Source organism: Lissotriton helveticus, chromosome 1_1 (genome assembly GCF_964261635.1).
Source record: "Lissotriton helveticus chromosome 1_1, aLisHel1.1, whole genome shotgun sequence".
Taxonomy (NCBI): Eukaryota; Metazoa; Chordata; class Amphibia; order Caudata; family Salamandridae; genus Lissotriton; species Lissotriton helveticus.
This window is the reverse complement of record NC_136057.1, coordinates 987,082,382-987,099,408: the sequence shown is the minus strand read 5'-3', so window position 1 is coordinate 987,099,408 and position 17,027 is coordinate 987,082,382. Positions and strand designations below refer to the sequence as shown.

Below are 17,027 nucleotides of genomic sequence, written 5' to 3'. Positions count from 1 at the left end.
CATGTGAACAATACCTGGTTATTTGAGTTTTAAAAACTGCTTGCCACCTAGAAAAGCAGCGCCAGCATTAGGGATGTGTCCCCCATGGATTCATATTTGAACATGAAGCAATTTCATGTAACCAATGAGGATAAACTACAGCTGTGGCAAAGTAAATGAGGACATACATATTTTTCCCAAAAACAACATGTTGTCTTTACTATCAACGTTTTACATTCTGCGTGACTGTCCAATTGAATTTCTGTTCCACTAGTCTTTAGAGGCAGGACTGGCAATTGGATTGCACGGTGTATAAGTCAATGTGTTGGCGATGCAGTATTACCATGTGTCTAAACATGCAGTGATAGAGACATCAACAGTGACAACATGGATGACCAAGCCCAGAACACTTAGGGCCTGATTACGACTTTGGCAGTGCGGCGCTGGATTTGCCCTGCCACCGCACTGCCAAATCCGTTGTCAGGCCGCCCACCAGATAATGAGCTTCCTCCTGTCTGGCGGGCTTTGTTTTTGACATTTCTGTGTCGGTTCCCTGAAAATAGGCACCGGAATGGGAGTGGCAAACACAGTTCCTGCATGGCACGTCCAGAAACTGGTTTGCATGCATAGAGGGGGGCACAACATGTGACCCCCTGCATGCAACCCCAGGACGCAGAGGCATAAGGGGGTCCTGTAGAGCCACCTTTGTTTTCTCTCCGCCAGGATATTCATGGAGGAGGAACTGCCATGAAAACCATGGTGGAGAAGAAACTCCTAATATGGTGAGACTGTGGCGGTCCTGCCAAGCATATTGATGCCTCCTGACTGCTGCAAAACCACAGCTGCGGTGGGGCAATGGCAGTCCGGACGCCCTAATCGTTAAGGGGTGCCAGTAGACGCTGCCGTTGCATCCCTATGAGTCTGGCGGCCAGTGGAACCCCAGGCTCGTAATTAAGCCCTTAGACACAAGTGAAGTATGTGATAGTGGGAGACAATGCAGGACTGACACATTAAGGAAGACATTACTCTGATTTTAGCAGATATTCACCAGGCTCAATACTTTAAACCAATCACCATAAACACATGGGCGAAACCCGTGTCACTGTCTAGCAACAGGTTTGGATTCACCATCATTTTCCATAAATGTTCAAAACGATTAATGATGTATCTTCTCTGTTTGGTTTCAGAACAGAATCTGTCGCTGAGAAGATGCTCACCAACTGGTTTACCTTCCTGCTGTATAAATTCCTTAAGGTAAGGGAGATGTACACATGAATATTCATACAACGTTTAAGAGGCCCAGCATTTCAAGTACCAGGTCTTCGTTTACTGATGCCTGGCTCCTGCTAAGGAAGACTGTGCAGAAAGTTTCGGAGAATCAGAGCAACCTGTAAGATCGCATCAATCACTGCTCACACATGTTGCTCCTTCAATCCTCAAATATCTGAAATGACCAGAGGCGTTCGGAGTTGTTAGCACAACTGTCAAACAAATAAGTGATTTCTAGGGACCCGCAATAATGTAATATATTTCTTCAAGCAGTTTGATTTATTTTATCCTTTGACTTCTTTTGTGTTTTTTAATTGATGTGATATATTTATTTCTTTTAAAGTTTCATTGGAGTTGTTTGTTTCTTCTGGCATCTGGCTTCTGTTTTCCTCCTTTGTCTGCGGCCTCGGTCCGCACACTGAATGGAAACAATGGCAGTCGATTAATTGGTTTGCATTGAGCATTTCTGGGCATCAGGCCAACATGTAATTAACTTTTCGGGGCCTGTAATTCTTGTGATATATGCAGAAACGTTTTGAAATAATCATTCTAATATGTTGGTTTTTGATCAGTATGGAGACTTCAGTGTATGTGTGTGTGTGGTTGTTTGTGTTTGTTATTGTTATTTTCTATTACCTCTGCCATCAGTCTTTTCACTCACAACGTGAGTACTTTGTTGGCTTGCTCAGTGCCAGGCTTCAATAGAACAAGAGGTGATCAAGGCGGGCGAAATTGGCTGCCGTTCGCAGCAGCCATAACTATTTGTCAACATTGCTGAATATTTGTGCATTTGATACATGAATTAAAAAACTACTGACGGTAAAGGAATATTGGTGTTTACTACATTACCCTCTAACTTGATTAGAGGGTTCATGGGTCAAACAGGTTTCTGGCAGCTGTGCCACCATATGAAGAGCACATTCCTAATAGCATGGCATGCTATCGGGCAGCACAGATGGGTGGGATGCGGCACACTGATCGCCTTTGAACTGGACAATTCCCATCCAAGTATTTGTGGTGCAATGTTAAGGCATATGTTGATTGGATTACAAAAGGAATGTGGAAAGGGATGTGCTGTGTCCAGGGCCTCAATATGTCAATCTCTAGCCACCATTATTTGTTATGGTCCAGCTTGACAGCCCAGCTGTCACCTGACAATTATGTGATTACTTCTAAAGAGGGGCTTTAGATCCCATCTACATGGTGGGATCCAGGAGAACATGTTTTGAATAAGCAGAAGTTATATGCTTCTACTAAAAAAGTGCTTTCCAGCCACCAGTTGTGATAGTTGTATTTATCCAGCTGGTGGAGCTTGAACTTTTAGGGGCATACACATGACATTGTACTTCTGCAAAAGTGTCTTAGGAAACAAGATAATTTATGGTGTTTAGCTTTCACTGGTGGCAGTCATCAACCTACATGGAATTTTAGGTAAGGCTTGACAGTACAACTGTCACAGATCCTTGTAACCAACATCAATATTATTCTACAATTCTTTGCTTGTACGCAAATACAAATGTTATTTGCTTGTAATGCTCCACATTACAATACAACATTTCTTTAAAGCTAGACCTATTGTTACTGCCAATGCTTGTTTGACTTTATGCTGATTTTGGCACCATTGCTTCTCTGCCAGACATAATGAAACTTTGTTGCAAAGGCTGATTTACTATTGTACATCTGCACAACAGCTGAGCCAATTACCTAGTATTAAACAGGTTGTCACAGTTTAAGCTATGAACTTATGCAAGGTTTTCTCCTGCAGGTGGGGCTTTGCTTATAGGAGCTATATTCAGGAGTAGGCTGTCCTTAAGGGTGAAGGGAGCCCTCCCCCCACCTTTTTATAGACATAAAGAGTGTGTCGGGCTGAGCAAACATCAGCCTGACAGACACTCTACATGTTCAGATCAGGCAGCCAGGCGCTTTATATATGCTAAATATGCAGACGCCTGGCTGCTTTATCTGAACTTTGACGGGTGAAGGATTTCACACCCTGTAGGCGAGACCTCTGCCACCCTCTAAAGTGCCTTAAAGTCCTCACCCTCTTGATGAGGGGAGCGTCACTGATAGCCTCTGTTCTGGGCACTTCATTTTTAAGCCTAGAAGGGCCTGGACTGAGTGTCAATCAGTGAAAACTTGTCACAGAGTGAGGCGGGGTCAGAAACCCTCACTGAGCCCAGTCCACCATGTGACAAGTAAGCGACTACCACCTCCTTTCATTGGTGTCCCAACCCTCCAGGAACTTCAGAGGCTTCAATACTGCAGGCCACTAATTTTGTTTGGGAATGTGTCTGTATGGATGAATGTATGTGTATTAGTGTGTGCATGATATGAATGGGTGCATGATATGTGCCTGTGAATGGTGGGTGTATGCATGTGTGCTTGTGAATGCATGGGTGTGAGTGAGTGTGCATGTAGATAGGTGAGTATGATTATGTATGTGCTAAATGTGTGGCACGCACATCCCTCACCAGCTCAAATTTCTGTCTGCCACTGACTTTCTGACACATGGCTCTTCATTATTAGATGGAAATTCAGTTTGCCAAAGGGCTTCTGGAAGCTTTGACTAGTCAGGGGCCCTCACATTAAAGATCCTTTGCCAATCCTTCAAAAGTAGGTGGTTATTTTGAGTGGCATAGCTTGCCCTATGGGAGCCCGTGGCGGTCTCTGCGTTTGCAGTAAAGAGCGGGGCTACTTCAGAGTATTTTTTCCGTCTGCTGCCCCCTCGCCGCAAACACATTGCGGAGCGGGGGGACTGTTGCCGTCCTTAGACTGCTGCTGCCCCAAAACTCGTGCCGACCGAAGTCATCTTTGGAGATGCTGATCAGTAAGGTAAAGGAAGCCTGGAAAATCAATACAGCCACAAGTGGGAAACCTGGCAACATGAGAGATGGCTTTACAGCTCAGCTGGTCGAGGTCCTGCTTCAAGTGTCGTCTAATCCTAGGTTTGTACCTCAACAGTGATGACTGAGAGTTTCATACTACAGCGTCACTAAAGTATGGACTACCACCAAGTTGTGAGTCAATGTCAATTGGTATTAACACTTTGAGATTGAATTCAGTTTGTGGTGTGTGCGGTGTCTGTGGTTAATACTGTGCCATGTATCATCTACTGCACTATAGTGACATGTGATGAGCCCAGTCATAGGGTGAATCTGTACACCTGCTTTAATTGAAATTGAACATCTTTTCTAGAACTATTCCTAAGATTATTCATGGATCATGTGATACGCATATTCAATTATATAGCATTTATGTTCTAACAATGCTGTGGTGTCCGGTGCCTCTGTTGGCATGCTTATCTGTGTCTCTGCAAATTTGTAGGTTTTCTGTCTATGTGTGTGCATACCTGTGTGTATATGTGTGCCTTTTTTTGTCTATGCTTGTAGTGCAGGAATTGAGGAGGACTTAACAGGACCCAGATCTGGCAGTTATGATTGAGCTGGATCCACAGTCCGGGTTGGATCCAATGAAATATGCGGAATTTATCGCAGTGAATGCACTTTTTCATTTACTGTTGCAGCTTCCCAAAACAAACATAAAATGTAAGGGGCCATGAGCCTTCCTTTTGGGAAATCCCACATGGGAATATACATGCAATCGAAGAATGTCAATGTATCAAGATTTTAACACTTACTAGTTTTTTTTTAGTTTATTTTATTCTTTTAAAGCGCTAGTCTTCCCAGTGTAGGTTGTAAGAGCCCTTTACATCACACACACGTTATACAGTGACAATAAATCATAGAAGTGTGTAAATCAATGTACAGGATATGTTACATAATCCAATGAGGATTACAAGGGGGAGGAGTCACACATCATCCTTACTGGTAGGCATTATATGGTAAGAGTGAAAGGTCGGAAGAAACAAAAAGTCTGGATTTAAAACAATGACATGCTTGGGTTTGTCTGTACTAATAAGACTAGGGGCCAGATGTAGGTAATTCATATTTACCGACTCTTAAATACCGAATTTTACCGATTCGGTATTTAAGAGTCGGTAAATATGAAGGGGGGAGATGTAGGTATTTCCAGATGTGGAAATACCGAATCGTTAAAAATAGGTATTTACCGATTCGGTAAATTCCTATGGGCTGTGAAGCCCATAGGAATCACTGGGAAATACCGATTCTGTAATTACAGAATCGGTAAATACCGATTTTAGCAAGGGTGCAGGGGGTGTCACTTTGACACCCTCTGGCACCCCAAAAATTGACATGTGCGCCATGTGGCACACAGACATGCCCTAAGGGCATGTCTGTCTGTCACATGGCATAGGTGTGCATGCACACATGAATTCGGTATTTTAACACCCAATTGGATTGGGTGGTAAAATACCGAATTTGTAGGGCCTTTGGGACTCTGAAGAGTCCCACCTACATCTGAGATTTCCCGAATCGGTAAAAATACCGATTCTGTAAAAAAGTGCCCCTACATACCGAAAACCCATTTACCGGTCAGTAACGGCCGAAATCGGCCATTACCGGTCGGTAAATGGCTCCTACATCTGGCCCTTTATTTCTACCCAAAGTAACTATTTTTATCATCCTTATTATAACAAAAAACTGATGGAAATACGTTCTAAACCCATTCCTTGCAGCTCATTGGTGCTTATATAGCTCACTGTGCTATACTGTAAGGATTGCAATATATGAACTGCAATAAAAAAAGGATCTGTGTGTCAAAAGCAGTAATCCACTTACATATCAAGATAAAATTAAAACCGGTCATCTGCATGTTGCACCATATGCTTTCCAGCTGGCACATTAGCCCTCTATGCTTCTTTAGTGGTTAAAACTGAGACTAGACAAAAAACAGATCTCTCCAGCAAGTGCAATAATAACCAGCGATGTCTTACCACTATTATCCACAGAGTCTTGCTGGCACTCAAAAATCTCTGCAGCAGGTGCCTTAACCTCATAAGATATTTTAAAATGCAGCCTTTGTAATCGATGAAGCTTGAACAGATTTCTGTTGACTGTCAGCCTCTGCTTCTTATGACTCTGTCCCTCTTGACAGGAGCATAACATAGGCCCCTGCAGCTCCACCAGTGCAGGGGGGTCCCCAAGCTTTAAGGCCCCTACCCACACTTAAGGGGGCCCGATTCAGCCCAAGGTCAATGAATATCAGTGAGAAATGGAAGACTCAGGGCCCTTCTTCACACTCCGCAAGGTGACCCCATCATTCTGCGTTATGCCACAGCCATTATGATTCCACCCTCTTTCCATTGCCACACATTTACCACCAATTCTTGGGTTCCCAGTTTCAGCACTGCATATATAAGTGTATCTGTGTTTGTATGTTCCAAATATACGTGTGTATCTATATGCTTGTGTTTTCTGTCTATACGTATGTATCTGTGTGCGATCTATCTATACGTGTATGTCAGTGTGGCTAGTAACATTTCAGCTTTGGACAGACTTGTAGTCACTGATGCACGTTAGTTTTCAATGCTCCTCATCGTCATGCAGCTGACCGATTTCTACTCTGAGCCGTGTAAACCCAGTTTGACCATTATAAAGTAGATTTTAAAAAGTAGGCAAGCGATTTGCAAGGCGGTGAGTTGATCCCCGAGTCTTGTTAAAATCAGACATGCAGTCACCTCTTGATAACTCCAGTTATTTGGGAAAAAATCCCCTGCCGCTCACATCACAGCCGTGTTCAGCCTTATCTTCCAAACGCAACATGTCCCCTCTGATTGTCACAGGCCCCCAGCAGCGGTGCAGGAAAAAGGCACAAAGTTTCCAAGGTCCCCGTAAGGTTGCCTCAGCGGCTCCCATTATCAGATTCCGCCAATAAGGACGCGGAAGGAAGCGGCTCGCCATGGCTCTGCTCTTGTAATAAGCTTTTTTTCCACTCGGATGCTCGTCTGCCTGCCTTGGCGCAACCGCAGGGCAGATAAGGGCAACTGGGTGGATGATAGAAGCAGCATGCTCCTTCCTGATAAGCTAATTAAGTGGCAGACAGGTGTGGTAAAGGTGCCTGGAAGAGCTTCTGTCTAGAGATTGTGGGTATTTTTGACGTGAGATATTTTGAACGAAGAGCCCATTTTGCACTGGGCCCAGGTGTTGTGTATCAACAATAACCAGGGCTAATGGGATTGTGTGACAGGAGAGGGCCAAATTATGTGGCACGATTGAGTAAATTATGGGGCAAGAAAAGGCAAATTATGCAGCATTATGCGGCACATTTTGTTAAAGTATTACTTCATTATTTTGTCATTTTTAAACTTGACAATACTGTCTGGGAGTAGGTTGCACCTCATTTGTACCAGTTTAACTCCCAAATCTAGCAATAAGCAACAGAAAGAAGACCAGTCCAGCTTTGCAAAGGGACTTCCACTGCCCGGCAACGTGTTGCTGCATTTTTAGTAATTTATGAAACGTTTGAGCAAGAAACAAAATGTGTTTTTGTGGAAAATCTGCAGATAATGCAGTAGATGATGGATTATGTGGAAAATGCCACAAATCTATAATTATGCAAATATCACCACAGCTGCACAATCGCATATTTCAAATGCCCCTGACAGTTAGCCAAGGCAGGAAAGCTCAGAGACAGGTGAGACCGTTTAAAAATAACGATTAATAAGGGTAAAATTAAGGAATGAAAGATAGGGGAGGGGCCCTAAACCGCAGACCGTTTACCAACAGCAGCCATTCTCATTACTTTGACTTCTATGGATCCCAACTGCATCAGTAATGAAACTGACCTAAGCAATTTCTAGGATTTGAACCTAAAATAAAATGCACAAAAATGGACAAAAATACAGAAACAAGCAATCATCAAACAACCATATCATTTATGAAGTATTTCATTTGCAATGCAAAATATACAAAAATATACATTTTAATTGAAGGTTAGACCTTTTCAAAATGTGATTTTATTTCTAAAATATGAAGCAATACATTAGACTCTCCAGCCTTTCACTTTGTCTTTTCTGCTTTATTTTTGTCTGCATATTCTCTCTTTTCATCTGCTCATAGCAGTGCTTCAGTTGATGCCATATATACTAGAATCTGTAAGGTGTACTTGGTCTGCCTCCACAAATCAAGCTAAGTATACCATCTTAGGGTCCTAGTCTCAAAATGCATTTTGCATTTTGTAGTGTGATTAGTAGTACTATGATAGTACTAGTCAAGTACAAATAATGCTGTTTACTAACATCCGTGAGGAGGGCTCCTCCTCTCTTATATTTTCTGGGCAGAGATCTCTGCCCAATTTAGGGAGACTTAAGGAGGGGTTTTGAAAGGGACATGCACCCACCCTAAAAATAGCAAGCCCCTTGCTATTCACAATGCACACCTATCAAAATTACAACCAAAAAAGACAAAACAGTTGTAAATATGCTCTAGCTCAGAACTAGAGTAAGTCCAGCACTACACATGGCCAGCCACTGGTACTGCAATACCCTTCCATAGAAATGAATCAAGGTAGGGACTTAAAATAGTATCCCATGGGAAATAATGTTAACATTAATTGATGTATTTTGACTTTTGAAAATTATATATAATTTTCAAAAGTCAGAATACATTAATTAATTTCAACATTATTTCCCATAGGATACTATTTTAAGTCCCTACCTTGATTAATTTCTATGGGAGGGTATTGCAGTATATCTATCTATCTATCTATCTATTTATCTACGAGTGTGCGGACCTGCTGTGCTGGAAAGACCCGGCAAGCGTCAAGGATGAGTAACGCTCGACAGCAAGAGTTTTGTATATAGCAGCTGGCACTGAACTCCGCATTGACATTGACCCATTTAGGATTTTATTTTCATAATTTTTTCCAACGACACTACCCACATGGGCTTTTTTATATTATAGTTTGGACGCCGAAGGGTGTGAGATCGTGCTGAGTAGGGCTGGACTCTTTCAATAAAAGCAGGTGTTCCAAACTACGTTGTCGTTTGTTAATCCGAATGGCTCTGGATGAAGGATTGAACTCCGAAACGTGTCAGCCTTTGAAACAATGCAAGCGTGATGAGCAGGAGCCTGCTGCTGACCTTTCTGTATGGGGTATGCTACCATGGGGCTTCCTCACTGAGGGTAACTTTGGTTTGTGTATTTAGCGGCCTCACCCGAGTCGCTAGGAGGCCCCGCCGCGACTGTGCGGACCTGCGGTGCTGGGAAGACCCGGCAAACATCAAGGATGAGTAACGCAAGAGTTTTGTATATAGCAGCTGGTACTGAACTCCGCTTTGACATTGACCCACTTGGGGTTTTATTTTCATCATTTTTTCCAACGACAGCACCCATGTGGGTTTTTCATATTATAGTTTGGACTACTAATATCACAGTGCTTTGCAGCACTCGCCGAAGGGCGTGAGATCATGCTGAGCAGGGCAGGACTCTTTCAATAAAAGCAGGTGTTCCAAACTACGTTGTCGTTTGTTAATCTGAATGGCTCTGGAGGAAGGATTGAACTCCGAAACGCGTCAGCCTTTGAAACAATGCAAGCGTGATGAGTAGGAGCCTGCTGCGGACCTTTCTGTATGGGGTACGCTACCATGGGGCTTCCTCACTGAGGGTAACTTTGGATTGTGTATATATATATATATATCCACACGGGTTCTCTCAAAACAGCGCTGGGGTATCAATATCACGGCAGCGCCATCAGAAAACAGCAGACCCAGAAGTTTCCGTGAGTAAATTAGTTTATTCTGCAACACACGGACAGCATAACGTTTCGGCCTCCCAGAGGCCTTGGTCACATGGCATTCCAGGGCGGAATAGCAGAAATTTAAAGTGCACATGCATATGGCAATAGCCAATCAACGTAGAGATATGTACAACGGTGCAATAGACATGGTAAACATACTATGCGCTACCATGATGTTACAAATAACACTGCATCGTAACCATCTAAACAAAAGTTTTGGGATGAATCCCAGAAAATTACCAACAGCCAGTGTTTGCATTAGACAAAAACCCATATACTGGCATAATGCCAGATTAACTGTAATGATATACGAACAGAAAAAACACACATAATATCTGGATAAATCCATTGATCAACAACCCAGTTTATGATTGTTAAATTACCTATGACTCTCAAGTTAAATAAACCTATGGATCATGATCAGAACGCCTGTCATGTAAAACCATAAAATTGTTGAATTCATAGCCGTTTAACTGTCAAAAACATGTACAAGCGTTAGACCAATATACATTGACATTCCAAAATTCATTATATACCTTGAAATAATTCATGTTATAGTGGTCACTGGACAAAGACAATACTCATTAATATGCGATCAGTCAATACATTGATCTGATCTATACAATTAAGGATTTACTGGCCAATGTATAAGAACTCACATCTCTACGTTGCATAATAAAATTACAGTAAAATAAAGTGCTGGGTGATATGAATAAAAACAAGACCAAAACCCGATCACAGACGTGAAACTAACTGTAATCAAGCCTGTCTATCGCAGTGGCAGGACTGCTGAATGTTGTATTAAACACTGTGACACCAGTCAGAGAAGTTAAAGACACATGGCAAGCTGAAATTACATATGAAGAGCCATATAGAGTGTCTATTAAAGTGATTCTAAAGTGGTGTCATTAAAGAACAGAAGGGCAAATGTGGTCAGGTAGAACAATCTAAAGACAGGTATACAAGTCTTCCGATGCATTAAGACCATTCGGTGCCTTGCTGTCTAACATGAGGATGTACCTAGTTTCCAATTTCCGAAGTGCGGCTTCTCTGTTGCCTCCCCTTCTCATGGGTGCAACGGAATCAATGACATAGTACTTCAGTAATGTACTGTTACTATTGTGTTGTTCCCTGAAGTGCCTAGCCACAGGATACACCGGGTCGTTGGTTTTGATGGCCCTGAGATGTTGTAGGACTCTTTTGTGTACCTGTAATTTAGAACTGCCCACGTATCTTAACCCACATGGGCATTCCAACACATATACTGAGAAATCACTTTTGCAAGTAAGCTTCTTACTAATCTTGCATGGAACATCGGAAAAAGGAATACTGTATTCTGTCTTGTTCACTCCATGTGTGCAGGCTTTACACGAGGCACATTTTCTGAAACCTTTGCTACCTGTCAACCAATCTTTGCTTAGTTCTAATTCAGGGCTAGATTTAACTAATGCATCCTGTAAAGAATAAGCTTTTCGGTAAGTGATTGCCGGTTTTTTGGGCATACTATTGCCGATGACAGGATCTCATTTCACCAAATCCCAATGTTTGTTAATTATTTTCCTCAAGGCTCCATGCTGACTATTAAAGGACCATATTAACCTGACTGGTTGTTGCACGGGTGTTACAATGAGATTGCGTGAGCTCTTCTGTAATAAGGCTTCAGAGCGAGGTATTCCATTGGCTTTGCGTATTGCTGCAGCAACCACATTTTCTTTGTAGCCACGAGCCAAAAACCTCAATCTGCACTCCTCTTGTGCTGCTCTGTATTGGACCTCAGAGCTGCATGCTCTTCTAATCCTCAGCATTTCCCCGTAGGGGATGCTTCGGATTAGATGTGGTGGATGGTGACTGTGAGCATGAAGCACTGTATTGCCTGCTGTGGGCTTCCTGAACAAGGATGTTTCCAAGTGCCCATTGTTGACCTCAATTGCAACATCAAGGAATGTGGCATGCGTTTTGCTAATGTCAGAGGTAAAAGACAAGTTGAAATTGTTAACATTCAACTCTACTATAAAATGTTCTGCCTGTTCTCTTGTTCCCTTCCAGATCATAAAAACATCGTCGATGTATCTATACCACCGAACAATGTGATCCCTGCATATAGCAGAGTATTCACCACTGAGGACCTGTCTCTCCCAGTACCCCATGTGAAGACAGGCGTAACTGGGAGAAAAACAGGCCCCCATGGCTACTCCCCTGACCTGCTGGAAATGTTGCTTGTTAAACATAAAATAGTTGTTAGTAAGGCAGAAATTTATCATAGACAAAAGCATTTTGTTATGTTCAACCAATATATACAAAACAAACTCCTTCCTTCGCAAAAAAGACACACATTATATATATATATATATATATATACTCCTATATAGTTAGTTGTACAACTATATTTCGCGCACCCGCAATCCACTGCTGATGATGTCACATATTACATCATTCATGACATGGTCAGTGACATCACTGATGACATCTCAAATGACATCAATGATGACATCATCCAGTGAATGTGGTTTGCTTCGATATTTAAATATGCATTATATATATAGCAATTTGCATTGAAGTATGAGTGGATATATAAAATAAATATTTGGATGGAGGACTTCAACAATTTATAGTGTCTCACTAAATATAGTGGATAGTGACTAAACTGTGTGAATATCTGTATCACTTTGTCAGTTGTTGTGTAAACTGGTTCTCCAGTTTGTTACTAGCTATGTGAAAGTCTAGGTTAGTTATTGATTAGTTAACTGAGTATTTGTATGGGAGAGTGAATGTGTGTGTTTTTGTTCGGTAGAGGGTGTGTGACTGCCCAAAGATTTGTGAATAGTTGATTCAGTAGATATATGAAGTTAAAACTACATGTTCTAACAGTTGTTTGGGTGAATGAATATCTTTATGGGTGTGGTGATGAGCAAATATATTTCTCAATGGTATATGTCCAACTAAGTTGAAAAATAAAAGGCAGTGTATGTGGCAGTTGTTGTATATAAATAAGTATACATAAGACTCAATGATTGTGTGAGTGACTGTATGGATAACTGTATACTTGTAATAATGATTTTATAATATACTAAATATGACTTACTATCTAAATGAATATATGAAGTGGTGTTTGTCTAAGTATGTAGCTAAGTAAGTATGTAAGTAAGTATGATCCATTGTTTGCATAAGTGAGTAGGATAACTTCATATGTGAATAGGTTGTGTGCTGGTGTGTAATGTCGGTATAGGTGTATAAGTATTTTTGACAGTGTTCTATTGTTCATTGACAGCATGTATGAGTGAATCTACAGGTAAGTGATTAGATGTGTGTATACATCTAGGAATCAATGAGTGGGTTTTTAAATACTTCTATTGCTGTGTCAATGGATTCAAATATGATACTCTGTATTTTACAAAGAGTGATGAAAGATTTTACTAGTGTATGAAAAGGTGTATGTGATTGTCACGTGGATGATGTCATCAGTGATGTCATCATTGATGTAATTTGAGATGTCATCAGTGATGTCACTGACCATGTCATGAATGATGTAATATGTGACATCATCAGCAGTGGATTGCGGGTGCGCGAAATATAGTTAGTACAACTAACTACATAGGAGCAATTTCAATGTTTTTTTTAAATGCTAATTCCTAACTATATAAGGCCTGAAACCTATGGTTTTTTCGGTGAATTTCAAAGGTTTCTTATATGCTAATTCCTAACTATATAAGGCCTGAAACCTATGGTTTTTTCAGTGAATTTGCAAGGTTTTTTTAATGCTAATTCCTAACTATATAAGGCCTGAAACCTATGATTTTTTTCAGTGAATTTGCAAGGCTTTTTAAATGCTAATTCCTAACTATATAAGGAATTGCAACTTTTGTTTAGTCCTTAATTTAGTAATTCAAAATAAATGTACTTCTCTTTTTACAAGTCTTTTCAATTGAGTTAAATATTTTATTAGGTGGGCGGTATTTAATGAGGCCTGAGAGGTATCCATTCACCCATGCAGCAACAACAAAGTCTATATTACATGTTAGATAAAAAATGTATTTAGAAACAAAACTCCTGTATCTCAAAAAGGAACCAATCAGATTAAAAAACGACACGTTGAATAAGTGTAGTGGACATGTCAGGTGATTAGGGACCTGTTCATGAAATAGAATGATACACTCTTTGCTATAATTTTTTAGCAAAAATGCATTTTTCCTAATGTGTTAGACTGAACGCAAGCCTGTAGATCCTCGTCTTGTTACTATTGATCGCTAAACGTTATACTGGATGCCCCTCGTGTCACTAAATGTTGTGTGGCGTGGTCCCTTTGTCTAAGTAAACATCACTGAATATTGCACTGGACCATCTTCCATTTTACGTTTACACACAGACATAAGAAAGCTTTGCTGCAAGCTGTATGCCAGCAGGCCTCAAAGAGGGGTTGGTCACATCTGTGGTGAAAAGGCTACATTTCTCTCTGCACGCTGGCTAACATGATGCCCCACCTCAACTTTGTCTATGGTAGCCAAAAATGAAGAATGTGAGAGGTTGTCAGCTCCAGTGTCCTCTTGCAATATGCCATGCCAGGGTTTAAACCAGGTCACATGACTGAAACAGCCTTCCTTGGCATTTGGCAAACTTCCTGACTATGGCGAATGAAGTATCAGTCAGCTATGTTAGACCTTTTGGCAGCATTTGACACATTAGACTGCAATATCCGTATTGCCACACTGTCTATAGAGGGGCGGTTAGGGATTACAGCCTCTGTTTGTCTACTCATTCTATAATGGACAGGCTTCTTTCAGCCATTCCTTATCTCGGTCTGCTGTGGTCGATACTCATCCTTACCAAGAGTCTTGCCTCTCCCTGGCCCTGGTATTTTTCAGCAGGGTCCCCTGTGCAATTATTTGGCTGAATTAGAAATCTAATTTCAATTGTGCACCAATGACACTGAATTGTTTCTTAGCACTTCTCTTGTTCCAAGAATCTTCTAGCAGTGCAAAAGACTTGCTAGCTAATAGGTAACTCTCATGTTGATTAATACCAAGTCTTCCATGTTCACAAGCTGCAGTACCTATACAACAACGACAAGTAAAAAATGCTGCAGAGATACTTTCCCTCATGGAACCATAGAATCCCTTCCTGAGAAACATTCTCTTCAAATTCTCCGTGAAAGGAAGCCACAGAGGTGCAGTTCAGGTTGTTCAAGCTTGTATAATGTGCCATCTGTATTAATGCAATTAGTATCAAACAATCTTATGCAACTTTCCTGCATGTGTCTCTGGGCCTACCTGCTGCACAGTGATAATATTAGTGCCTAAAGACGCCTTATTGGGTTAAGAGAGCTACTTAAGGGGGGTTTCGCACTAGTCTAAGTGTTACTGTAGGTGCTTATAGTCTAACAATTTAAAGGCAGATAAGGACTCATAGAACCTCGCAACCCATGTCCAAACTACTCATGTCTCACAGACCTACATGGTCTCAAGCCTTAACCATGCTTACCCAGTACTGTTGCCATCCTGTGTCTGTCACAGGCCTTTTTGGATTCAATGTCTTAAGTAGGTGTGCTCTTTTGGTATAGATTGGACTTGTGTAAATGTCAGACATGTGCACCACCTCTGTAGTGACAGGTGCTATCTCACCAAGTCACAGTAAAATCAGTTTGCGCATTTCACATCATTTTACCGTGTCTCAAGGCTACGCAATGTGTGGAGGTTGCTAAGCAACGCAGCAGGCAAGAAGTTAAGATTGTGTGCTACTCACAGCTTTGCTGCAGTACATTCTCAACACAACTGTAGGTGCTGTGTCTGGAACGTTTTTGTTGAAAGTGATTTGCTATGCTTTTGAATCAGCAAGGTTGATTATGAAAGGATGCACCTGGCCCTGTTATGTAAACTCAAAACTTAAAAAAGATTCCCAACACATAAAGAAAAAAACGTGCACAACACAGTAGACATTTAGTAGACACATTATCTTTGAAAATGTCTTTGTATGGACACAGGTATTTCTACTCTTACTGTGACAGAAATGAATTATGATTACCAGAAACCCTGAAACTGTTCTGGCAGCACTGAAAGTCTGCTTTTACCAGCAACTTGCAGATTAGGTCAGGTAAAGCAATATTCAAGATGTTGAAACAAACAACAGCATTGCCATGTTTGAATCATTTTGCACCTCTGAAAAGCTACTATGTGTGACTCGTTCTCCCACCAACTCAGTTAGGTTGATCGACTTTTATGCATTTTCTAGGAGGATCCTCCAGCCATATGTGATGCCTAGGTAGTGCAGTTGGTGTGTCACTCCCAATGGCAAGATGTCTGCCACTAAGAGCTCACTCATTTTGGGTGCCATCACCTCCATTACCTCTGAGAAGTTCCTAAATGGCTGGAAGCATGCCATGGTCAATGCATTGCTGAAGAAACCCATGGCAGATGCCAATAAACTAGCAGACTACCGCCCAATCTCCATTCCCCCTACCTGGACAAGGTCATGGTAAACATAAGCAAGCAACTGTCTCAATACCTCAACACACACCAGCTCTTAGACACCACACAATCAGGTTTCTGTCCCAACCACTGCACCAAGACTGCCGTCACTGCAGCAAAAGAAGACATCAGGTTGATCCTCGACCACAGAGCACTTATACTGTTTGACCTCTCAGCAGCTTTCAACATGGTCTCCCACTTCACCCAGATCAAAGGACTACATGAAATGAAATTAAATGAATCCACTCCTTCCTCACAGTCAGCCTGCCCCCCTACATGGCAGGAACCACATATGTGGTGTTCCCCAAAGATAATTTCTAAGTCCAACGTTATTCAACAGATGCATTCCCTCCCTCAATCAATCAATCGGGGTTTTTGAAGTGTGCTACTCACCCGTGAGGGTCTCAAGGTGCTGGGGGTGAGGGTAGTTTCGAGCAGCTCCGTAGGTCATTCGAAGAGCCAGGTCAAGCTCCAGGGGACCCACTCAGCACAGCACTCTGGCACGAGAGCTCTTGATTGAGTCTGGAGCGAGTTCCTCCCTGTACCATGCAGGGGGGTCCTTTTAAGTTTCATTACGCCAATGCCCAAGCTAGACGTATGAAGTTCGCCTCCAAAGCCATTACATTGCACACAGTTCACATCTGTTCTGAGCCCATATCTAAA

General features: G+C 41.7%; 1 protein-coding gene across 1 annotated transcript in view; it reads left to right on the top strand.

Moving 5' to 3' along the window:
• The window catches only part of PLXNA4 (plexin A4), a 1,016,639-nt gene that overhangs the window by 852,392 nt on the left and 147,220 nt on the right, over positions 1–17,027 (top strand). The window contains exon 24 of the mRNA XM_078677443.1: positions 1,167–1,233. Within this exon, the coding sequence (XP_078533569.1) occupies positions 1,167–1,233 (67 nt within the window). The remainder of the gene's footprint in view (positions 1–1,166; positions 1,234–17,027) is intronic.